At 39.6% G+C, this 25,894-nt stretch overlaps 3 protein-coding genes and 2 long non-coding RNA genes across 6 annotated transcripts; 3 read left to right on the forward strand and 2 right to left on the reverse strand.

The window, feature by feature from the left end:
- The first annotated feature begins 490 nt into the window (after nt 1-490).
- 14-3-3epsilon (tyrosine 3-monooxygenase/tryptophan 5-monooxygenase activation protein epsilon) lies at nt 491-6,495 on the forward strand. 2 transcript variants are annotated; one of them, XM_046617075.2, is made up of 5 exons: nt 491-682; nt 3,627-3,933; nt 4,018-4,361; nt 4,488-4,596; nt 4,799-6,495. In XM_046617075.2, the coding sequence occupies exons 1-4, from the start codon at nt 619-621 to the stop codon at nt 4,556-4,558; spliced, it is 786 nt and encodes a 261-aa protein (XP_046473031.1). In that variant the 5' UTR covers nt 491-618; the 3' UTR covers nt 4,559-4,596; nt 4,799-6,495. The 2 variants fall into 2 exon arrangements, with proteins under 2 accessions (XP_046473031.1, XP_046473032.1); XM_046617076.2 differs by lacking the exon at nt 4,488-4,596 and having other exon boundaries at nt 494-682.
- On the reverse strand, nt 5,764-10,996 carry LOC124214612 (uncharacterized). The gene is made up of 5 exons (XM_046617045.1): nt 9,755-10,996; nt 9,384-9,551; nt 9,127-9,303; nt 8,632-8,988; nt 5,764-8,364 (listed from the first exon to the last, which is right to left on the reverse strand). The coding sequence occupies exons 1-5, from the start codon at nt 10,994-10,996 to the stop codon at nt 8,011-8,013; spliced, it is 2,298 nt and encodes a 765-aa protein (XP_046473001.1). The 3' UTR covers nt 5,764-8,010.
- On the forward strand, nt 9,908-11,399 carry LOC124214620 (uncharacterized). Its single transcript, XR_006882164.2, has 2 exons — nt 9,908-10,042; nt 10,501-11,399. It is a non-coding gene; the product is annotated as an uncharacterized lncRNA (long non-coding RNA).
- A 10,384-nt stretch (nt 11,400-21,783) lies between these two features.
- On the reverse strand, nt 21,784-24,613 carry Mdh2 (malate dehydrogenase 2). The gene is made up of 5 exons (XM_046615805.1): nt 24,438-24,613; nt 23,560-23,775; nt 23,079-23,351; nt 22,339-22,668; nt 21,784-22,211 (listed from the first exon to the last, which is right to left on the reverse strand). Exons 1-5 carry the CDS (start codon nt 24,510-24,512, stop codon nt 22,083-22,085), a joined length of 1,023 nt encoding a protein of 340 aa, XP_046471761.1. The 5' UTR covers nt 24,513-24,613; the 3' UTR covers nt 21,784-22,082.
- Nucleotides 24,614-24,689: 76 nt separating this feature from the next.
- LOC138190536 (uncharacterized) lies at nt 24,690-25,872 on the forward strand. The gene is made up of 2 exons (XR_011176546.1): nt 24,690-25,401; nt 25,777-25,872. It is a non-coding gene; the product is annotated as an uncharacterized lncRNA (long non-coding RNA).
- Nucleotides 25,873-25,894: the final 22 nt, after the last annotated feature.

Genomic DNA, 25,894 nt, shown 5'->3' on the forward strand with positions numbered 1-25,894 from the left:
GACATTTTTTTATAAATAATGTTTTCCTATCGTCAATAAAAACTAATTTTATTATATGCGCATCGTGCGCGATGTATAAATTAGTATACAGGTATACATTTATACATACGTAAAAATACACGCGTATTTTTTCATGTGTATTTTTAAACTTCCTTACAGCCCGCCGGGCTTTAACATTTCAAATCACTCTGTTGGCTATTTGTGAAAATCAGCATTCGCTTTCTGACGGACAGTTCGTAATAATATTACTAATTACAAGTGTTAAATTCGCATTCGTATTAAACCGGTGCGTATCATTGCAGAAAAATTCACTAATCTTTATCGTGGATGGGGGATTGAAGTTATTTTAAAGCGGCGGATTTACCTGGAAAGCGGACCTACTCATCGTCATACGGCACTAACGTGACGTCACGCGTAGTAATACATTCCACGGCCGAATCACAATGAGTCTTCGAACCTACGCCAATGGGACTGCTTTCGATTGTTGGCGGGCGCCGCCATCTTGGTCAGTGAGCTTGTAAGCAGCCGTCCGAGGAGGTGTCCGTTTTTCGGTGATACGTATCTAGTGCGAATTCTCGAATCCTTTCAGCGACCCCGTGAAATCCGCTAGCATCCAGGATGTCGGAGCGGGAGGACAATGTCTACAAGGCAAAACTGGCCGAGCAGGCAGAACGCTATGACGGTGAGTCGTTATTTTTAACGAAATCTTTCGGCTTCCAACAGAAATTCGGTGAAATTCGTCGATGACCTCACGAAAAAACCTTTCCACAGCTAATTATTCCGTGGTCAATTTTTCCGGTTGTTATACTTGACAGACGATGGGCGTCCTCTCATGTATTTGCACACTTTTTTTTGCCACTTATTTCCAAAGAACTGTCAAAATCTAACTTCAAACGTCAGAACTGACAAATTCGCCTACCGCGCGCAATGCCGGTCCCTCGAGGTGACCCTCCCTTTTGCTTCCTACGCGTTTCTCTACTCTTGATCGGCACTTTAATTACAGCAATGAATAATTCTAGAGTTCGTCGTGGTTATGCCTCGTTAATCATAATCCATGCCGAGTGACTCGGGACAACGTTGCTAGGCGTGTAATCGAACGTGCGATAACCGCATTTCGAGTGACGCATAGACATGGGAAGGCAAAGCTTTTAACCGCACGTATCTATCAACTCGTGTCTAGGCATAAAATCCCTCAAACTTATCGGGATTATCTTCTTCTTCATTGGTTCTTTTTTTCAACCTTGTCCCCATGTCGCGTCTCGTCCTATAGAGTTCCATCATTTCTTTATTCCCGTCCAAAGTAAAGTATGGCTATTCGCTTGGGGACTTTTCCCCCCTCCCGTCTGTGGTGCCTTCAAAAATTACGCTCTACATCTTCGCGCAGTCGTTTACACGCGATATCGCTGTTTCAATTTACAGCATTGCGTTTTAAGTAACAGTACAATAAGAACAAGTCCCGTTTTACGAATTCTTGAAAAGGAACGACGAAAAAAACACTACCATCAACTTTTCCCGATTTCTTTTACCATTGAGAACAATTGCGTATACGCAATGTCGTCTTCTTTGATTACTTCGGCAAATACATGCTATGTAGTAGGCTGGTACTCACTGTTTGACAGGAACATGCATTACCTCATGAGCTGTATATTATCTGTTAAGAGCTACGTGAACGAACAGAAGAGATAATTGAAAATCCGCCCTACTACGGAGCTAAAACCCATTAAAATGTTGCAACAGTTTATCTGTGATGGCAAATCACTTAGATCTTCATTCAGATCCAAACGATATTTCATGATATCACTAATCTTCTTCACAAATATACGTGCTGTGATTTTGGAAAAAATATATAAGTACATTATTTTTAGGTAAAATTATTAATCTAATCTTGATTGGATGCCAATCACAGCATGAACCTGTTAATGACTAGGCAAATATTTGAATAGATAAAATATTTATCAAGAAGATCTCAGTCAAAAAGGGTATCAGTGGAGGGGTTAATTTTGAGGGTAGTAAGAGCAAGCAGGCAGAGGGAGAACCAGGCAAGGGGATGAGTGAAGCAAGGGAGGTCGTAGCTGAAGGAAAGTATTGATCTGTGCCTGCTATCCTGTGTCCCTGTACACTCTCTAGCCCATGTACTTTATTCGTGTTAACTCTCTGGTCTTATCAATTCATTGAATAAAAGGAATTACTATGCTACATCAATCATGTATTTTATGCATTTTAGAGAATTATTCGTTTTGATTGTTTTATATGTGCATTTAATTACAGCTGATTAGCTTACACAATTTTAATATTGATTTATCGTAATGATTGCTTGAAGGAGTTTCACCCTTTTTTAATCCTCGTTAAGTTCTTGTTGCATAACGATAATATTTCCATTTTTCAAATTGCTACTTTGGTTGGAGAACTCTCAAGGACTTATCTGCAGGTCCATTTGCTACCGTTTCTCATTCGCTGCAAGAGACTTTAAACTTCATTTAAAGGCAAAGGGTTGCTATTCTGTTCCGTTATTTGGCTTTAAGAAACAGCTGTAAAACTTTTACATTAATGGTAGTTGTTACATTGCTATAGTGTCAAGTTTCATTATTCTTCGTTTAAGATGTCAACACATATTAGATTTTAAGATGTCTAATTTTCCACTTTCGTCTTTACTTTTAAGGATAACTTTTAAAAATCTTATATGACACTTTAAATTTCCCAGTAAAATATGCTTTATACGCATATTTGTACGTGTCATCTCCAATGACCTAACAATTTTGAGAAAACGGATCTTGATTTTGATCTTTTTAACAGAATAATTTTAAAGGACATTGAGACGAATTTTGCTGTTGTATTATAGGCATTTCGAATTGTTGCAGGAATTTTCTTGTTAAGAAAGGTGAAACAATGCTTTATTTCCTTTTGCTAATTTTTTCTTGCAATTCTTTTACATAAAGTAGAGAAGTTTTTATCAAGAAATTCGAATTATTCAATACATGATTTACAAACCAAGTACTGGACCTCTGGTTTATATGTTATTTAATGAAATGCCAGCTGGAGCAACTGGATTTCGAAAATTATATCACAGTGATTCTACGTAAATAATGAAATAGTGAATAAAATGGTGTAGATTGCAAACTCTGGATCATAAAATTTGACAATTACCTCAGAAACTCCCAGTATTTCCGAAAATCACGGAATCACTGACATGGTACTCTGAAATCTATGAATGATTTATGAATCAGAAATACCTCAGAATTTTATTTATATGCATGTAACTTTGTAAGTGTTTTTTTTTATTCGTTAGCTCTGAAAAAATTCTAATTTTGACAGTAATAGCTACGAATTAACTTACTATTTTTGACCCCTTAGTGACACCTAATAAGTTCTTGACTTAGATAAAAATAAGAAAACACGAGATAAATAAACTTTGTTTGTCCTCTTCATCAAGTCTTCATTTTCGTTTTTACACATCTTTCATCAGCTAAAAACAGAAGTGTGTGAAAAAATTATTGCTCTTGTCTTGAGAAAGATGTTCCGTAAAGCAAAACTGCATCCTGGCATTTGTAATCCAATGTTAGTTAATTGTATCATGTGTCATAAATTTGATAAACGTTTGAACTTTAGTCATAATATTTGTATTGCAGAGATGGTCGAGGCGATGAAAAAGGTAGCATCCCTCAATGTGGAGCTTACCGTCGAAGAGAGGAACTTGTTGTCCGTCGCGTACAAAAATGTGATTGGTGCGAGAAGAGCCTCATGGCGGATAATCTCTAGTATCGAGCAAAAAGAAGAGAACAAAGGGGCTGAGGAAAAATTGGAGATGATTCGCCAATATCGTTCGCAAGTTGAAAAAGAACTCAGAGACATTTGTGCCGACATACTCGGTGTCTTGGACAAACATCTTATCCCCTGCGCGTCAACCGGCGAGTCTAAAGTCTTCTATTACAAAATGTAAGGACTGTAAATTTATTCTGTTTTATCATTATCTCATTTTCCATATGACATTTTTACTGAGAAACATTGATTCGGTTACAGGAAGGGTGATTACCACCGTTACCTTGCAGAATTTGCAATTGGTAACGACAGGAAGGAGGCGGCCGAGAACTCACTGGTTGCATACAAGGCGGCGAGCGACATCGCAATGACAGAATTACCACCTACTCATCCTATTCGCCTTGGATTGGCTCTTAACTTTTCCGTGTTTTACTATGAGATTTTGAACAGTCCCGATAGAGCGTGTCGCCTTGCAAAGGCTGCCTTTGACGATGCTATTGCTGAACTGGACACCCTTTCAGAAGAGAGCTACAAGGACTCAACTCTCATTATGCAACTCCTCAGGGACAACCTCACCTTATGGACCTCGGATATGCAGGCGGACGGTAAGTCATAGTTATTGTTCTATTGACTCAATAAGGGTTTATGAAATGATATTCTAAATCTTGAAAATTCGTGAAAAATATAAAAAGAATTAGTCTTAGGTGGGGCATTTTCAATTTCATATCTAGAATCTGAAGTAGAGCAGCCAACTGTTCAAGGAGATGGTGCTATACCCATTACAAGTGATTCCCATCCTTAAGAACACTGTCCAACTCCCCCTCCTTATACCATCATCAGGTTAGAAATATCTCCTTGCTGATCAAGGTCAATTTAAACCAAGAACACCTGTTAATTGAATCGAACAATCAAATTATGAGATTTTCAATAGGATAATTTTCTCTGTAGTTTTTAGGTAAAATTATCATTGATAAAAAATTTGTATTTTCTTGTATTACTACTTAAGTTTTCAAAGATAAAATTGAGCTACTTTTTGTAATAGGCGAAGGCGACCAGAAAGAGCAGCTGCATGATGTGGAAGACCAGGACGTGTCGTAACTTAAGTTGCAGTGAGTGTCATTCGCGCATACAAATGAAAGAAAGAAAAAAACTGTTAATAATTCTTAAGCAAAAAAAAAAAAACAAAAAAAAAACAAAAAAAACATACAGCGGGTGGGAGTTCAGGGTGGGGAGGGAAGCTCTTTAGCTATCATGTGGTCGTACGTGTGGTAAAACACACATGCGTTCACTCCAAAATCATCCAATCACATGTTGTTGAGTTATGGAGCACGCAGAAAAAGTATAAGAGACGCATCCTGCGTATTAGTGAGATTACAAGCATTTAACAAAGTGAAAATCCGCTGCCTGTTGCAATATTAGTTCCTGGCTGAGTGTAGCTTACACTGTTGTCCTGGGGACCAATTTGCTATATGTAGTTTTCTACATTGCGTACGCTTGGATCCAAATTCTTGAATGCCAATGCGCCGAGACCCTAATTGATAATCAATAATTATGTAATCTTTTAAAAAAATGTAGTTGAACTATCATTAACGTGGATCATGAGAAGAGGTTAGAAAAAAACATAAACATTAACATTTACTCCGTGTAAGAAAAAAAATTGTTATTACCATTTTTTTTTTTACAAACATTCTTATGCTATTGATACGTGCTGAGACATTAAAAATACGAACACTTTGCTACTAATGCAAAATTTTTCATTTTTCCTTCTTTTTTTTTATAATCATAACATTACGTGTATCTATGTGGCGCATTGAAATAAATTATTTTATCCATCATCACCTATATTCATGTACATCAACGTAAATTAATAATCAAACTTATCAATTTGTGAATCTTCAAAATCAATTCGTAAATTGAGAAACTAATAGCTCTCTTTTTATTCGCATCCCTTTTTTTTTTGTTCTTTCTCTTCGTCTTATCCACGTAGCTTAATACTTTTTCTGGAGATTTTACGTAAATATCAGGTATTTCTGTGAAGAAGCTGATGTCTGGTAATCCTGCATGAAACATCTGATGGTGAACTTTTCATTGTATTGCATTCGTTGATCATAAAATGTCATGGAGAGTACCACAATATCTCTTGTTCCTCATATACTTTTACTTACGTAAAATCTGTAAGAGTTTGAATTGAGCGTACGCTTGCAAGACGGACACCGGGCATGCTTAAAAGAAACAATAAAATAAAATTGAAAGAGAAACAATTTGTGGAAATTGGTGTGTGGCGTGCCCCTACATTTAAGTATTATAGCAGTAATATTAATTCTTAATTATATTATAAATATATTACAAAGAATAACATTAAATAATATTGATAATACCATAAGTAAGTATATTAATAATAATTTTAATTGTACAAGGAGCCGATTGAAGTAATTAAGATTAACTTTTGCAATAGTGAAACGTTATATACTGTAAAATTATGAAAATACCACGGGGTATTTAATTATTGAATCTAAAAACAAGACATTTAAAAAAATAACGTGAAAATAAGACAAATGCCAATGCTGACAATGTAGGCAACACACACACGCAATTCGATAAACACTTAGAACCAGTAAATCATATTTTGGAATTCGCATGCGTTCACTCTGTATTAGGAAATTAATACAATACACCAATTACGACTTTTCCTGTAAAGCCACACATGAAAACTGAAAATAAAGTCATTATTACTGTCTATTTTGTGGCTTGTTCATTGAATTTCGATGGAATTAATTCAATACTGTAGACTTGCGAAGTACTGAGGTTCGCAACTAATGATTTAATCTTAATTGAAACTATTTGCTATCTCTGCTGAAATCAAAGGTGTTTGTGTCATATACAGGTACTTTTATGATGTATCAGTAACAGCCCAATCATATTAACCAAATTCAATTTAGATCATGGACATATCTATAACTGTATATGTGTAGGTGACAGAGAATTAAGTTGGAATTGAATCAAACTAGTAGTAATTAAATGCTCATTATCTTTTTGTTTTTCATTACTATCGTCCGTTGTTATGTATTTTGCTAATTTCAAGATGTTCAAACGCAGAAATTCCAAGGTGATGAAGTAAGTTTAGGTGTCTGGAATTTTGATTCACCTAATATAATATGGAGATATTTTTCCCTCTTGTTTTTATCCAACTCACTCATTGTATTGTGTATCGAAATATTAAAAGTAGACATGATCTGAAGTTGAAGTATTTATAACTGTCACATTATATTTTGATATAATCAACATGACTGAAATATCATTCGTGCTATTATCACATCATTTATTCGAGGATGTTTATCTGCAATTACATGATAAAAGGACATACAAATTCACATCTGATACTAAACGAATGTGTCTCGGGTTTCAGTGGTATCATTATCACAGATTATTTAAATTTTCTAAAACTCAACAGTCTACTTGTATAATATAAGTGATTCTGCATTGTTGATTCTGATTGACACAAAAAGAAGAAACGCCCTTTCTTGTTTATAAAACGAAAGGAGGTAACTTATTTCAGTTTAATATAAATATATATAAAATTTGATATCTAATACAATTAAATATCTTCCACGGAATTCAAATAAGTACATATACTTCACAAGTTAAGTAAATTACAGAATAACTTCTAATTTTATACATGGGTTAATGTCTCCATTTTTTCTCTAACACCACGTTTCGATCATTATTTATTACTTTACTTAAGTTTCGTCAAATTCGTTATTTGTTCTTCCGAAAAATTTTCGAATTATCTTGCTAGTATCTTGATTACACATAAATAATTTTTTCTTTATAAATATCTTCTCACAATATTTTTCAGTAACAAACTTGGCATGAGCCGTTGTCATGAAATAAAAAATTTTCTGTACACTTAGTACTGGTAAACCAGACCAGGTCGCTAATTCTAATCTTCTAATTTTATACATGAGTTAATATCTGAAAAATGTTTTCGAACATCTCATATAAATCATATTTGCTTACTTATGTTTCGTAAAATTCGTTATTTGTTCATCCAAAAAAATTTTGAATTATTTTTTTTCTTTATACATGTATAATAATCTTCTCACAATATCTTTCAGTAAAATTTGCTGTACTCTTAATTCTGGTAAACTAGACCAGGTCACTGGTCTCTCAAGTGTGATTCACTTGAGCATTTATATTTTAGTCTACTAATTTCATATGTTCACAGTCCTAATATGATCAAAAAATTGTATGGCATTATATCATCAATGAGTCAGACTTACTGTGTTTTACTATGCTGAGATTGCGGGGACTGTTCTTGGACAATTCCACATCACTGTACATTGAATTGGATAAAGCCCGCTTTGGTCCTCGTTTATTAATGTCCACCTGTCGAAGGATTCTACCCAATGGACTTTCTATCCCTGCCATAATCGGAGACAAACTGATAGGTGTGAGAGAACGTGCTCTCGTTGACAGTGATGTACTTCTTGGTGATTTTGAACTCCGGTCAATTGATCTACGTCTTGCCGATCTTAGTTTCACACTACGTAGCATGTCCAGCGAGACTGCTGGACCACGAGGGTGTACAGGTTTGTGCAATTTGTTTTCCTGGAAGTGAACGTTCATGATTTTTTTCAATTCGATGGAAGGTTTTGTATTATATAGCATGTTTCATTGGTAAATCTAATTGATGATTGATGACTTCTTTGGAAATATCTTGATTAGAGTCAGCTGTAAAGATTGGACCAAAATACAGAAATCGAAATTACTTACGAAAATACATTGACCATTCGCGATATTCTGAGTATAGAATAAATAAATTTTATGCCTTGTCGAAAAATATCATTTTTATAGCCCCACAATTTAAGACCTTACCTTGGCTGATGGTGCTGCCTTTTTCAAAGTAACTTTCAACAAATCTTCTACTGTAATAGCTGGTCTGCTCTGATGTAATGGAGTAGAACACTTTCTAGTGGGTGTTTTGAGTCTCCTGCTACTCTTTGGTGTCGTGGGTATTATTGGCTGTAATGGTGGTGGTGGAGGTGGTGGAGGTGGCGGAGGTGGCGGTGGTGGTAAGGATGATTTCACATGTGTACACTCCAACGTACTGTTTATTGACTTCAATTGATCTGATAAAATCGTGTTGTTTTGCACAAGATTAATATTGGTTTCGCGCATGCCAGTAACTTCTGTGGTCAAGACTGAGAATGCCACTTCACTTTGCATTCGAACCTATAACAACATTTATTTATTTAGAGTGTCAAGTTTCAATGTAGTGATAAGCATTTCTTCTAGATAAAATTTAAATTTATAATTAGTATGTAATGTTGGCGAAGTGAAGTTGTCAATTTTTCAATGAAATGAAAATACCTGATTCAGCTCTGCTGTAAGTTGCGTTACTTTTTCACTTAACATTGATATTGATTGTTCGTGTTCACATCTTATCGTCGTGACTAATTGAGTCAACTTGTCGACTATTTCATCCGAGTCATTTCTTTCAGGTTTTCGTACATTGGTTGCAGCTATACTTTGGAGCCATACCCATCCCTTCAGGAAAGAAGCAGCTAAGTTACCATCTTAGAAGACTTAAAGTCGTATGTAACATAGCTTACATATATTATGCTTACCTTTCTAAGTAATTCAACAAATTTTTTTGTAATCCATATACAAAACTCTGTAATTTTGGTCAAAGGTACTATTACAGCTCTTATTTGCACTGCCGGAGGTTGTGCTATTCGAAGGCAGTACGTACAGTCTGGATGTGGTTTGGCATAATGGAGCTCCTGGGATTCTATCTATGAGAAAGGTTCAAAAATTAAATAGCTAATTCATTTTGTCGGTCGGCAGATTATGAGAGCACTTTCTCGTCGTACCACCGTTATGATGATCAAAATTTTAACTTTGGATGCCCTGGAGAGCCTTAGAGCTCCCAAACAGTGTCAAAATTAATACAGCTAAAATTCAGTTCAACACTGAAACAGGAATAATTATATTTTACCTCTGACGCAGACACTTTTGCATTCAAATCTGATACTGTTGGCAAGTCAACAGATGCTGGTGAGCACGAGGAACTGCTGCAGTATTTTTTCAGAGCTATAGTATATTCACTGTCATCCTGCTCCGTAGCAATCGGTTTACTTTGAAATTTTAAATTTGGGGGGTGAGCTATAGATGTTTTTGGCTTGTTCTCACTTTCAAAATGCAATGCTGTTCGACTCCTTTTGGCTGGCGGTGAGCTACTTCTCGAATAATTGATTGCGTCATCTCCATCCGCATTTGACCAGCAGTAAGTATCTCCATTGTCATAATATGTTGACTGTGAATTAAATTGGTCACACAAGTTTGTGTTACTAGCTTTGTCATTTATATAATTAGTTGGCAACGGTCCAGGTTCAGATTGTGTGTGCAGAATGTCTAATTGTTCCAAGCTTGGAAATATTTGTTTCTTTCTGTACCAATTCTCATCTACTTTCAGCAACATTTTATCAGCTTCTGAATATTCCCCCCCTTGGTTACATTCAAATCTAAAACATCTATTCACTGAAGAATTCGTTTGGCAGCTCTTTGAACTCAAAGGGCTATTTTTTTCCAAGATACATGTATCAGAATTACTTTGTTTGTTCAGATCATTGAAATTAAAGCGGTCATTAGTCTCGTTAAATTCGTTATTTTTAGGCTGATCAAAAGCCGTAAGAGTTATGCTATTTTTTTGCGTATTATTGACAATGTTGTCATGCGTTTCAGACCTTGCTGCGCCTTCGGCTTCTAATTCGATTATCACAGCAGAGTCAAGAGATACAGTTTTATTCATTAGATAATTATCGAGATTGGTATGACTATGTTCAACTTGAATATCCTTCAACATGGAGGAAGTATCGTCACAACGTTGCGTCTCTGATATCACATTTTCGAAGCTTATGTCGAGCTTTGTGATGGATTCCATGTTCAATATTTGTCTGGTGTCACAATCTGGTATTTCAAGGTCAAATTTGGATCTTGAAATTTTTCCAATTAACTTTGGACTCAGATCCTTAAAATGCAACGGGTCAGTCGAATTTTGGGAATTACACATCACCGCTTCAGGAGTCCTTAGATTTGGATCTGGTGTATCATGATCTACTCCCAAACTTTGGTCAAGATAGTCAATTTCAATATTTTCATTTGATTTATCCAGTGTAAGACAAGAATCTTGGAGAATTTGCTTTTGGCGAGCTCGACGGTGGTTCTTACGCCTCGTCATTTTTGCGGCTTGTCGATAGTTTGTTCTTAAAACGAATGGATCCAATTTTCCAGGAATTGTTACTAAAAAATAGTGACGCTTCAAATAACCGAAAGATGCAAAAGCTTCAAAATAAAGATAGTGTGGTTTATTTTTCTAAGGTGATAGTTTAAATTTTTTTAACTTCTAACTTCTAATGCGATAATTTGAACATCATAATTCATTGTAAAGATATCACTAATTACGAAGATCTTATTGTGCTATAGGAATAAATATTTAATTATGAGTTGATGTGTACCTAAGCATGAATTGTGGTTTCCAGTGTGAGTTTGTGTGATTAATCGTAACCCCAGTTTATACAATAGTATGGCATGTAGTTTAAAAAGTATTTGGTATGAATTACCTTGAGCTTTAAATCAGGAGACTTATGAGAAAAAGTTTGCTACACAGAAAAGTCTGGTTGACTCGTTCAGTATTTTGTCACGACCGATGCAAATTTGAAATATGTTAACCGACTTTATTACTTCAGACATTCTGTTTATTTACATTTTGAGAACGTTTGTATGACAGGTGTCTCTGATTGGGTGACAGAATGCTTTTGACATTGGATTGGAGAGACAACTAAACATTCCCAAAGTTTGCTTGACTCACAATATTTCTGCTAGCTTTTTTTAGTACACACGACCATGATAATAGCGCGTGCAACGGATTGGGTTTCAAAACTATTATTTGAAAGCCGTACCGTTGACTGAAGAATATACAGTTGCTCTAATGGGCTTTGGTGTGACAATCGAAAATCGACGTGCGCTTGCGCCCCTTGAGTTGTTCGAACTGTAGAGTTAAGAACTTATTGCAGAACATGAGAGAGTTACCGATTTCGACATGAGGCTGGCTGCATTCACCTTCCGAGTAACAGTTATCGCAATGGTAAGCCCACGCCAGTACTTAGCCTATGTCTAGTTACAGACTTGTCGGCGATACAAGAAATTAATAAGAGAATTAATTTCTTCCAAAATTCGTAGCAAAACAGTGATTTAATTAAAGCATAAGTACCCGAGAGAAGAATGTATACATAGATTATAAATAATGTACGATATTAATATATATGATCCATTTACGATTAATACCTGACTCATACAATAAATTTTATAATTTTCCAAGAGACAAACTAGATTATCTACAATCTTCAGGAATAATATGAAAACAGAAGAATTATTCGTTTCGAAATAGGATTCTATTCGACGACCGCTTGATGTATTCCATAACATTGATATTCATAATTATTGCAACAACTTTTCATTTGCTCTCTCGATTTTGAATTTTCGTATGCATAGAAGGATTATGCATCAAGGTATAATCCGAGGTGGTTATCGGTGGTTGTGGAGGTGGTTGAAAAACTCGTAGGGACAAAGTTCAAGTTCCAGTTTATTCAACGTAGTACAAGTGTTCAGGTGTCAGTGTATACTACTTTACCAAGTTTCCAACTACTATAAATTTATTATGTTGTACTAGTACATTATACTAATGATTTTATACCAATAATTATTATAATAATATTCTCATTGATATAATTAGTATAATATTTCTATATGGAATAGATACTGCAATATATATTGCGTTCAGCAGAATATGAACAATGTTGTATAAAATTGATTTGGCTGGACATGCTGATATCGATTTATTCACACCCAGTATCAACATAATTTTGCAACGAATCAAAACTTACGGCTGAAAAACATCAAATTTGCACTGGATTTTTAACGGGGTGGGAAAGAAAAATCACGAACTCGTAGGGACAAAGTTCAAGTTCCAGTTTATTCAACGTAATACAAGTGTTCAGGTGTCAGTGTATACTACTTTACCAAGTTTCCAACTACTATAAATTTATTATGTTATACTAGTACATTATACTAATGATTTTATACCAATAATTATTATAATAATATTCTCATTGATATAATTAGTATGTTATTTCTATATGGAATAGATACTGCAATATATATTGCATTCAGCAGAATATGAACAATGTTGTATGAAATAGTTATTGATGTTGTTTGTAAGCGCAGTTTGGGTTCCAGTCTGAGTACCTACAATGCTAGAAGCTACAATGCACCTCTGCAGGATTCGAGATGTGTAATCTTGTATTACTATTATACGTAACATTGAATAAATTGAATAACACCTACTGGAATTTCTCTGTAATTTTTCCGCATCTTTTCATATATTGGTCCCACGACGCTCCAAATACCTTTTTGTAATAATAGAGTTCCAATAAGTCTGGAAAGGGGTCGTTCGAATTGATTCTATGACGAAAAATTATCCGTTCGAAATAAAGGAAGGTAGACCTCGTCAGTTTTTTTCTATCCGTTCAAAATTTCGGCAAATTTTCGGCTCCAAAAATGGAGAAAAAGTAAAGCTAACCCCTTTGCATTTTTGGCAAAAATTTTCGCGATTTTGAAAAGTGCTGGAATAAATTCTTTCGTGCACTTTTCCGACGTAATTTTGCGAGAGAAATTGATTGGGCGCAGTCCGAATACGCTGTGAGCAGCAGGTCAAAAGTTAGAGCCAAAAAACAAGAACCTGTGATTTCCACATTTTTTAAATGGTGCTCTCTCCGCCGTCATTTCTCTGCTGTTAGTCCTACGCTGCTCTTTCTGCGTTTTCTGAGTTGCTGGTGGTCCAATCAGTCAAGTGAGAGTCATCCAAATCGAATTTGAGACCAAAAGTTTTTTGCCCAAAAAAAAGTAAGGCTAACCCCTTTGTGTTTTTGGCAAAAATTTTCGCGATTTTGAAAAGTGCTGGAATGAATTCTTTCGTGCACTTTTCCGACGTAATTTTGCGAGAGAATTCGCTTGGGCGCAGTCCGAAAACGCTGCGAGCAGCGGATCAAAAGTTAGAGCCAAAAAACAAGAACCAGTAATTTCCACATTTTTTAAATGGTGCTCTCTCCGCCGTCATTTCTCTGCTGTTGGTCCTACGCTGCTTTTTCTGCGTTTTCTGAGTTGCTGGGGGTCCAATTAGTCAAGTGAGAGTCATCCAAATCGAATTTGAGACCAAAAGTTTTTTGCCCAAAAAAAAAGTAAGGCTAACCCCTTTGTGTTTTTGGCAAAAATTTTCGCGATTTTGAAAAGTGCTGGAATGAATTCTTTCGTGCACTCTTCCGACGTAATTTTGCAAGAGAATTCGCTTGGGCGCAGTCCGAAAACGCTGCGAGCAGCGGATCAAAAGTTAGAGCCAAAAAACAAGAACCTGTGATTTCCACATTTTTTGACTGGTGCTCTTTCCGTCGTCATTTTCCTGCTGTTCGTCCTACGCTGCTCTTTCTGCGTTTTCTGAGTTGCTGGTGGTCCAATCAGTCAAGTGAGAGTCATCCAAATCGAATTTGAGACCAAAAGTTTTTTGCCCAAAAAAAAGTAAGGCTAACCCCTTTGTGTTTTTGGCAAAAATGTTCGCGATTTTGAAAAGTGCTGGAATGAATTCTTTCGTGCACTTTTCCGACGTAATTTTGCAAGAGAAATCGATTGGGCGCAGTCCGAAAACGCTGCGAGCAGCGGATCAAAAGTTAGAGCCAAAAAACAAGAACCTGTGATTTCCACATTTTTTGACTGGTGCTCTTTCCGTCGTCATTTTCCTGCTGTTGGTCCTACGCTGCTCTTTCTGCGTTTTCTGAGTTGCTGGTGGTCCAATCAGTCAAGTGAGAGTCATCCAAATCGAATTTGAGACCAAAAGTTTTTTGCCCAAAAAAAAAGTAAGGCTAACCCCTTTGTGTTTCTGGCGAAAATTTTCGCGATTTTGAAAACTGCTGAAATAAATTCTTTCGTGTACTTTCTCGACGTAAATTTGCAAGAGAAATCGATTGGGCGCAGTGCGAATACGCTGCGAGCAACCGATCAAAAGTTAGAGCCAAAAAACAAGAACCTGTGATTTCCACATTTTTTAAATGGTGCTCTCTCCGCCGTCATTTCTCTGCTGTTGGTCCTGCGCTGCTTTTTCTGCGTTTTCTGAGTTGCTGGGGGTCCAATCAGTCAAGTGAGAGTCATCCAAATCGAATTTGAGACCAAAAGTTTTTTGCCCAAAAAAAAAGTAAGGCTAACCCCTTTGTGTTTCTGGCGAAAATTTTCGCGATTTTGAAAACTGCTGAAATAAATTCTTTCGTGTACTTTCTCGACGTAATTTTGCAAGAGAAATCGATTGGGCGCAGTGCGAATACGCTGCGAGCAACCGATCAAAAGTTAGAGCCAAAAAACAAGAACCTGTGATTTCCACATTTTTTAAATGGTGCTCTCTCCGCCGTCATTTCTCTGCTGTTGGTCCTACGCTGCTTTTTCTGCGTTTTCTGAGTTGCTGGGGGTCCAATTAGTCAAGTGAGAGTCATCCAAATCGAATTTGAGACCAAAAGTTTTTTGCCCAAAAAAAAAGTAAGGTTAACCCCTTTGTGTTTTTGGCAAAAATTTTCGCGATTTTGAAAAGTGCTGGAATGAATTCTTTCGTGCACCTTTCCGACGTAATTTTGCGAGAGAATTCGATTGGGCGCAGTCCGAAAACGCTGCGAGCAGCGGATCAAAAGTTAGAGCCAAAAAACAAGAACCTGTGATTTCCACATTTTTTGACTGGTGCTCTTTCCGTCGTCATTTTCCTGCTGTTGGTCCTACGCTGCTCTTTCTGCGTTTTCTGAGTTGCTGGTGGTCCAATCAGTCAAGTGAGAGTCATCCAAATCGAATTTGAGACCAAAAGTTTTTTGCCCAAAAAAAAAGTAAGGCTAACCCCTTTGTGTTTTTGGCAAAAATTTTCGCGATTTTGAAAAGTGCTGGAATGAATTCTTTCGTGCACCTTTCCGACGTAATTTTGCGAGAGAATTCGATTGGGCGCAGTCCGAAAACGCTGCGAGCAGCGGATCAAAAGTTAGAGCCAAAAAACAAGAACCTGTGATTTCCACATTTTTTGACTGGTGCTCTTTCCGTCGTCATTTTCCTGCTGTTGGTCCTACGCTGCTCTTTCTGCGTTTTCTGAGTTGCTGGTGGTCCAATCAGTCAAGTGAGAGTCATCCAAATCGAATTTGAGACCAAAAGTTTTTTGCCCAAAAAAAAAGTAAGGCTAACCCCTTTGTGTTTTTGGCAAAAATTTTCGCGATTTTGAAAAGTGCTGGAATGAATTCTTTCGTGCACTTCTCCGACGTAATTTTGCGAGAGAAATCGATTGGGCGCAGTCCGAATACGCTGCGAGCAGCGGATCAAAAGTAGGGCCCAAAAACAAGAATCTGTGATTTCCACATTTTTTGACTGGTGCTCTTTCCGTTGTCATTTCTCTGCTGTTGGTTCTGCGCTGCTTTTTCTGCGTTTTCTGAGTTGCTGGGGGTCCAATTAGTCAAGTGAGAGTCATCCAAATCGAATTTGAGACCAAAAGTTTTTTGCCCAAAAAAAAGTAAGGCTAACCCCTTTTTTTTTTTTTTTTTTTTTTTTTGATAACGCTGGTAAAAATGCCTTATGCACACCCTGGAGCTTCGCGCAAGAAGCTTCAGGGTAGTGTGGGACTCGCACCCACTAAAAAACCAGCGGCCACTCTGGTACGAGTAGGGGGAACTCCCCGGAACCGCGCGAGGCATAACCTCAGGGATCCCCCCGGCACCTTCGCGGTTACGCGCGGACCTTACTTTAACGCCTATCCGGGAGTTGCGCCTCCCGGCTCCCCCCCGCTACATCCTATGCTCAGTGTCCTCTTGCGAAGGACGACCCTGCCCGCTGGTGGGGCATCTTCTGTTGCCGCTACGACGAGAGCTCCGCTTAACGGAGCTGTCAAGCGAATGGAGACCCCCACTCGGTGCTCGATGTTCGCGATAATGAGCGCCCTGCCCTTGCGGATCCGGGGGAAGATGGATCCGGCGCGACCGTCACATCCGCCGTCCCCGGGCCGGGGGACGAAGAGAGAGAGGCAGAAGAAGAAGAAGAAGAAGAGGGGGCAAGGCCGGAACGACCCTAACGTCACCCTATCGCCTAGCGTCTCACCTATCCTGGCACCAGATTCCAAGTTGCCCTGCACCCCTCCTCTCCCCTCCGCCCCCGAACCACGGCCCCGACCCAAAGGACCGGGCTGAGGTCGACCGGTGTCCCGTCCCGCAAATCCGTTTGGACCCCTGCCCGTGTAGGTCCGAGCCTACGTCATGCCCACGCTTACACGCGAACCACCCCCATTTCTCCCGCTCAAGCGGGTCGCGCGGTGCACGCTGCGCCGCGTTCGCTGTCGTAACCGCTCCCGCTGTTCCTTGGCCGTCATGACCCGCTCCGCGAAGCTAGCCACCGCCACCCATCCCTCTCTCGACCCTACCATAGCCCTGATCAGGCCAGGCGGTGTCAGATCCTCCCCTACGGCGCGCTTTAGGGCATTCCTCTCGTCTCTCCACGCGGGGCACGCCTCCACCGTGTGGCTCACCGTGTCTTCCTCCAGCCGGCAGTACCAGCAGGTCGGCCTCTCCGTCTTCCCTATTCTATATAAGAAATCCGCGAAGTACCCGTGGCCTGTCAGGACTTGGGTCACACGAAAAGTCATGCTCCCGTGTGCCCTGTCGAACCATCCCGTCCAGTTCGCTAGGATAGCTAACCTCAACCTCTCGCTGGGGAGCCCCGCACTTCCGAGGTCCACCCTCCATTGCTCGCGGGCTACGCGCAGTTCCTCCTCTCTAATCGCTTTGACCATGCTCTGGGACCACGTCCTGGTCGACCGCAGTTCACGCACTCTGTGGAATGTGCGCTTGTACGCATCAGCCGCTAGATATAGTGGCGGGGTCCTGGCCAGCATCGAAACGGCCACGAAGGAGGCCGTGCGATATGCCGCAACTACTCTTGCGCATATCCTTCTCTGGCACCTCGTAATTACTCGCTGGATGTACTTTGAGGACCTCGCCACATCCCCCCACACCGGAGCGCCGTACATTATTACCGCGAATAGAGTTTGCGCATAAAGCCTACGCCTAGATTCGGATGGCCCCCTCAGGTTTGGCATCAGCCTCGCTAGTGTCCTCGTGACACCCCCTAGCCTAGTCTCCATAGACGCGAAGTGCGCTCTGAACGTCAGGCCGGGATCCAGTCGCACCCCCAGGTACTTCATGGACCCCGACAGTAGCACCCTCTCCGCGCCAACTCTGACGTCTGGGGTGTTTGGTGTTTCCCCCCTTTTCACGCGCCAGAATAGGACAGCTTCCGTCTTGCTCGCCGCCACCGTGAGGCCTAGGCCCGAAATTCGCCGGACTACCCTGGCTACCATCGCATTTGCCAGTGCTACCGCTGTGGATGGATCCCCAGCGGAACTCAAAACCAGCGTGTCATCCGCGTAGCAGACAGTAACACAGTCTGCAACCCCCTCCCCCCGCAGAACCTCGTCGAAAGTCAAGTTCCATAGCAGGGGGCCGAGAACCGAGCCCTGTGGGACCCCGGCCGTCACTGCCAGACTCCTCAGCTCTCCATCTCCGTTTGTGTATTCCACGTGCCTGTCCCACAGGTAGGAATCCAGGACCCGTCGAAGATACTCCGGAGCCGCTTTGTCTTTAAGTGCGTCCCTTATGGACGGCCATGGCAAACTATTGAATGCGTTGGCGATGTCGAGAGACACAGCCACCGCGTAGCCCCCCTTCTCCGTGGCGTTTTCCACGAATCGTCGCACCCTTAGCAAAGCATCGTTCGTGGATCGCCCTTCCCGAAACCCGTACTGGTCCTCGGACAAGCGCGCCCGAGGATTCCCCTCCATCCATTTGCCCAGCCGAGCCACCAGGATCCTCTCGAACATTTTACCCACCTCGTTCAGGAGGCATATCGGCCTTACTTTGGGGATAGGTCCGGTGGGTGCTCCCCCCTTAGGGATGAGCACCAGTCGAGCCTTCTTCCATGGCAGCGGAACGACTCCTTCTCGCAGGCAGAGGCTGAAATTCCTCGACAGTAGTGCGATCATTCCCTCCGGAACTCTCGCCCACGCACTTCCCTTAACGCCATCCGGTCCCGGGGCGACATTGCGCGAGCATGCCTTTTTAAGCGCAGCTCGAACCTCGTCCGCCGTGACCGCCCACCGTTCGTCCCACCGATAGCCGCTCTGGGCCCTCGGAGCGCATCCATCACCCCTCGGGAAGAGGGCATCAAGGAGGCTCCTGAGGGTATTCTCCTCCAGCGTCTCCGTCAACCCTCTTTGGGAGCTTCGCAGTTTGCCCAGCACCAATTTGTAAGAGAGACCCCATGGATCCGCTTCCACGGAGCTGATGAGGTCTCTCCACGCCTTGGCCTTGGCCGCTTTTATGCCGTCTCGGAGCACCCTCTTGGCGGCCCGATACTCGGCCTCTTTTTCCTGACGGTCATCAGCCGTCCGTCTTCCCCTAGCGAGGCGCCTCCTCGCCGCTATGCAGGACCTGCGTATATCGGCCAGCTCCTCGCTCCACCAGTATGTCGCTTTCCTGGAGCGATTCCCCGTGCGAGCTCTCGGCGCGGCTGCGTCGCAGGCCTGCGTCATGGCACGCTCGATCCATCCCGCAAGGCCCTCTGGCGTCGTATAACCCCTTTGTGTTTTTGGCAAAAATTTTCGCGATTTTGAAAAGTGCTGGAATGAATTCTTTCGTGCACTCTTCCGACGTAATTTTGCAAGAGAATTCGTTTGGGCGCAGTCCGAAAACGCTGCGAGCAGCGGATCAAAAGTTAGAGCCAAAAAACAAGAACCTGTGATTTCCACATTTTTTAAATGGTGCTCTCTCCGCCGTCATTTCTCTGCTGTTGGTCCTACGCTGCTTTTTCTGCGTTTTCTGAGTTGCTGGGGGTCCAATTAGTCAAGTGAGAGTCATCCAAATCGAATTTGAGACCAAAAGTTTTTTGCCTGAAAAAAAAGGAAGGCCCTTTGTGTTTTTGGCAAAAATTTTCGCGATTCTGAAAAGTGCTGGAATGAATTCTTCCGTGCACTTTTCCGACGTAATTTTGCGAGAGAAATCGATTGGGCGCAGCGCGAATGTGCTGCCAGCAACCGATCAAAAGCGAAAGCCAAAAAACAATAACATGTGATTTCCACATTTTTTAAATGGTGCTTTTTCCGTCGTCCTTTCTCTGCTGTTGGTCCTACGCCGCTTTTTCTGCGTTTTCTGAGTTCCTGGGGGTACAATTAGTCAAGAAAGGCTCATTCAAATCGAATTTGAGACCAAAAGTTTTTTGCCCAAAAAAAAAGTAAGGCTAACCCCTTTGTGTTTTTGGCAAAAATTTTCGCGATTTTGAAAAGTGCTGAAATGAATTCTTTCGTTTACTGTCTCGACGTAATTTTGCAAGAGAAATCGATTGGGCGCAGTGCGAATACGCTGCGAGCAACCGATCAAAAGTTAGAGCCAAAAAACAAGAACCTGTGATTTCCACATTTTTTAAATGGTGCTCTCTCCGCCGTCATTTCTCTGCTGTTGGTCCTACGCTGCTTTTTCTGCGTTTTCTGAGTTGCTGGTGGTCCAATTAGTCAGGAAAGGCTCATTCAAATCGAATCTGAGACCACAAATTCTTGGCTCCAAGAATGAAGAAAAGATGCAGAACACTTCGTGACAAACCATAATATTCTTTGTCACACGTCAAAATTTTTTCAAAAACATTTATCTCAAGTGCTCATGATACATATTTATTATTGTTAAGTGAAAACCGTGTCAACCCAAAAAGTACAAACACGTGGCTTTGGAATTTGATATATGTACGTGTCAAAAAAAAGTACGTCATTGATTGCAAAATCTCCCGAAAGTCTTTTCTGTCCAATGATCTATTGCTTATCTTTGAGAAAACTCATTAACGTTGGCTATTACCATCGATATGTTAGAAACATGTTTTCTTTTGCAGAACTATGCAAAAAATTTGAGAAACATCAGAAACCTGCATTCCAAATATTACTCAAACCGCGATTCAAACTAATGATATTCAACATTTTGAAAGATTTCGAAACACTTAGCTGCTAGAAGTTAAGATATGCAAATACGTTATTTTGGAAACGGGTGAAGCAAGATAAAAAACTACATCCAAATATTTGCAAAAAAATTGAAACTATTTCATCAGACTGTCATGGGATCAATACATGTATGTAATTCCAAAATCGATATCAATTGCTGACTGAAGATACATATTTTCATCAATATTCTCTACAAGATCTATTTCACCTCTCACAAATATGCTTTAATTGCATATTCCAACAAGCCAATTTATGCTCTGCAGAAAACAATAAGTATAATATTATATATTGTTACTGTTTGATGTAACCTGTATTGAAATAAATCAATGAATGAGTTGATCTTATCCTATTTTCTACGTATTTGATGAACTGTTCGTGCTACGATCTTTGTAATATCTTTTTTGCTATGCTTAGGGTTCAATTGGTCTAAAAAGGGCTATTTGAATCCTTCCAAAGACAATAAGTTTTTCGTCTCAAGATCAAAGAAAAAGCAGGGCAAATGCTTTGGATTCTGTCTGAAAATTTTGACAGTTATATACATATAATGCCGCAATCAATACGAATCAAGTCGGAATTTGGTCGATTTTGAAAAATAGTTGAATTGATTATTCGATCATTTCGCAATCAGAATAATGTCAGACACTGCATAATCCATCTGGGTACACATGATACATTTGTTCTTGTCCTGTTTACGTACCAACCGTTTACCGTCTTGAGTTGCGCCACGCAGAGGGCGCCGCTTAGTTTATCTCGTTCATTTTCGGTTACGGAAAGCTCCATTAAATTTCGAGCAGTTGTAATTTATAATTTCTTTTTCTTTCTTTCATAGCTTCTAAAATGAGCAATTCAGTTCATGAAATAAATACTCTTGATTCATTGATGAAATAATTTTGATTCAACTAGCCAATCATTTTGTACATTTTCATGAAGAAAATAACCAGTAATCTAGTCATGGTATGTAGTTATAGCATAGTTGGTTATAGTTTTGGAAGTGTTTTCTTTAATTTAAAATTGTGTATATCATACATTTCCTATATTAAATGCTGTGATGACATTCTTTGAGTCGGGGGTACGCACAAGCTGTCGGAGAGAAAGGCGTCAAAATGACTCTTATCTATTGCAATAATTGATTTCTGTTTCGAAGATCTTTTAATGATATACATCAGTGGATTCACTTCTTGTTTACGAAATCTTCACCCTTCTGAATATTTTTCTTCAATTCTGGGATGGCAGCTTCTAGGAGTTTAGATTCAAAACTGCTTAATTTTCCAAGACCTAAGTTCTTCTCAACGCCATTTTTCTGTAAAATAAAATTAATGATAGTGCTTCATTTTATAAAAGATATCTAGTTCACAGGTCAAATACTGCTAGATAATCTATCTTTAGCACCACGTTCTTACTGAACAAAACAATTTTATCATACTTACGCCCAAGAGAATCGGTGTAGAGAAGTACTTGGCTTCGGTAACATTGGACCTGACGTATGAACATTCAACGATATTCTGTTCTCCGTTAAGGGCTTTGATTAGAGCTATTCCAAAACGGGCTCCTGCATAGGCCATGGATAAAGTTGCAGAACCTGTTCCTGCCTTAGCCTTGACAACCTCTGTTCCTGCTTCCTGGATCCTCTCAGTCAAAGCTTTCAGCTGATCATCTGGGAAAGAAACTTGTGGCTTGGCTTGAGAAATTAGTGGAATGATTGTAATTCCGCTATGACCTCCGATCACAGGAACCTGAGTCTTCAATGGATCCAAGCCCTACGAAACACAAGCAAAAAAGAAAATACTCAAAACTCGAGCGAAATTTTTTATGCATAAAATACTTATGCTATGCTAGAAAACTAACAATAAGCCATACTTTTAGATGGAGAAGAGTATTATTATATTTCTTGATGCACCTGAAATATCGACACGAGTAACTGGTGATGTAAGCTAATCTAATCTAATCTAATCTGATGATTTAAATGGTTTTTAAATTTTGCATGACTAATATTATCTTTAACGAAGTAAAATATTTGTAGAATTTGGCTGTCTAATGTGAATTATATGTATCCTTTCTTACTGGCTGTTTCTCTCTAGCTTTGAACAAATCATTTGAGGTTGTATGGAGCTGTTCAGAAATAGTTTTTGAAATTATGAAAGTTAATCATGTAAATCTTTGTAATTACCTTAGCTTCGGCAATGAAAGTGTTGGCCCTAACGATATCCAATGTTGTGACCCCAAATATTCTGTTGGGATCGTAAACTCCAGCCTTTTGGAAGACCTCACTAGCAATAGGTACAGTGCTATTTACAGGATTAGAAATGATGGCCACAAAGGCCTTTGGTGCAACTTCTGCAGCTGCTGCAGCAAGATCCCGAACGATTGAAGCATTTGTGTTGAAAAGATCATCACGTGTCATGCCTGGTTTGCGAGGAACTCCAGCAGGGATAATGATGACCTGGTTCAAACAAACACATAATTATGTAGTAAGACTGCAATCAATTTTTCATCAGATTGTGACTGTACTGATGCTAGTAAAAAATTAAAATGCTACCATCAAGAATAAATTCATGTTATATGAAATACTAAGTAAAGCACTCACCTGAATGGTAAATTTTCCTAGACAAATGAGGTCTAAATAGATCTTAACTGGATTGTTAACTCACCTGGGCACCTTTGAGAGAATCTTTCAATTGATCAGGTCCGTTGAACGCCTTGACCTTGGCAGGGGTTTCGATGTGAGATAGATCTGCAGCAACTCCGGGAGTATTTACAATATCATAAAGAGAGAGTTCGGTGACAAGGGGAGATTGTTTCATCAACAGTGATAACGGTTGTCCGATACCTCCGCTGGCACCCATTATTGCTACCTTGGCATTGCGCTGAAAAGAACGTAATAGAAAATTTAAGTCATTCCGAAGTTCTATTCCCTGTGATATTGAGAAGAGTGATGCAATGTAGCAGATTCATTGTTTCTGGCTGTAAAGTGAGGATCTGGCCTGGCTTGAGAAAAAACTTATAAAAACAATTGTTTTTGCAACAGCAATAATTCATTATAACACACGGCTTTATAAGTGATAAAGATTTTCAATGAAAAATTAACCATTAGTTAAATTATGATAACCCTTTTGTTCGATTAAATCAATATATTTGGCCCAGATTTTGTGTAAAGTATGCATAGAATATATTCATATTCTGCCACGAATAGTAAAGGTGGGAGAAAACAAAACTTTCGAAAAATTTTTCAGAAAATTCACGACGGCTGTTGCATAATCAAAAGCTTTTATAGACAAGATAAATCGAACGGCATGCTTCATCGACGGCGTTTTCATTCAGACAAAACTGAACCACGCAAACCGGATATATTTCCGATCTATTAACAAGTGAAAAGTAACTAAATTACGTGGGTTTATTTTTCTTCACGGACCAGAAGGCTACCATCTGGAAAAACGTGACCTACGCAAAATACGATGTAACAAGGTTACATAAATTTTAATACCTAGGAAATAGAAAAGAAGTTGAAATGGAAAAGTTCGCAAATTACCTGGGATCCGGTCGATAATTGCTTCGTACTTTGTTGCACAAGTGCAGCTGTGGGTTTCATAAGCCTCGGAAACATTTCGGTGAACTTAGGAGCGGCCGTCACTGATGAAAAAATATTCGGGAGTATTCAGCAGAAGGTCCGACAACCTTTCAATGACACGAGATAACCTTGAGGAGTCATTACGGAAGCACGACGTCGGCGTCGGCGCGTAAGCTCTGACATCTCCACGCCTGGCCGCGTTTTTTGAACCATCTCAGCCGAGCGCGTTTTGCCAGAGTGGAAGAATTTCACTCCAAATTGGCATCACCATTCGAATACCTGGACGCGGATGGAATAATAATCCTCGACTGTCATCCATCCGCAATGATGAAATCCGTACGCAATCAGCTGCGAATGAGACGCAATCGCAGAAACAGATCGTAATTTTATTTACACCGCTAACTTGTTAAACAAATTCTTCATACTTTAGGTAGGTTTGAGTAGGTATATTTTGCTTTAAGGCAGGATGAATTGAAAGTTATTTTTTGAAACCTAACCTTAGTAATAACTTTCAATGAAGGTTTGGTTACTTCGCACACGGTCGTAAGTCGTCAAACCATTGGGTGCGTTTATGACGTACAGTATAGTAGTAAACGTTGGTCAGAGGCACACTTAAGGGGGGAACCCAGTTTAGACCGATTGAAAAATCGTCTTTTTTTTTTATTGCATGAATCGTTAGTATAACTATTCAAGAATATGTGGTCAAAATTTCAAAGCAAAATTCCCATTAGTTCGAATGCAATGAGCACTTAAGTGACCGCCCGTCGGTTCTGTGAAGAAGCGCACGGTAATTATAACGGAGCGGTCGCCCAGACCCTTCTTTTCCAGCTACCTGCCTCAATACCGCTGTACTATTGAATAACAGAATGACGCATATGAGCAAGAAGAGGGATTGCTATATGATGCTGGAATAGCTGATTAACCGGTGAGCATTTTTTATAATTAATTATTGCCTTGAATTTCTCGTTTTCGCTACATTTTATTTCAAACGCGTTTTTCTCGAAACGACTTTTTTTCGACTTGCGTACATTCTAGCTCAAAAAGTTATTGATCAATCGTTCTGAAATTTGGTGTAGATATTCTTTATTCAATTCCACGTGATATGAACCTAATTCGGGGATTATATTGTTATTAAAAATATATGTTTTTATGCAAGAAAGATGAAAAAATATAGTATAAAAACATGACATTGTGTTCAAACACCTCAAAAACATGCAATTTTCAATTTGTTTGATCAAAATTAGGTTTATATTCTTAGAAAATATGTTTTTAATGAAAAAAAAAGTCCTGACGATTACAGATAAAAATTGCGACGTCAGGGATGTACGCAAGCCAAATGCTCGGATGGCAATCGCCCATGGACTGCACGCGGTAACTCCACTATTTCCGGCGAAAATCATTTGAAAAAATTTCAAAGT

Source organism: Neodiprion pinetum, chromosome 3, assembly GCF_021155775.2.
Source record: "Neodiprion pinetum isolate iyNeoPine1 chromosome 3, iyNeoPine1.2, whole genome shotgun sequence".
Taxonomy (NCBI): domain Eukaryota; kingdom Metazoa; phylum Arthropoda; class Insecta; order Hymenoptera; family Diprionidae; genus Neodiprion; species Neodiprion pinetum.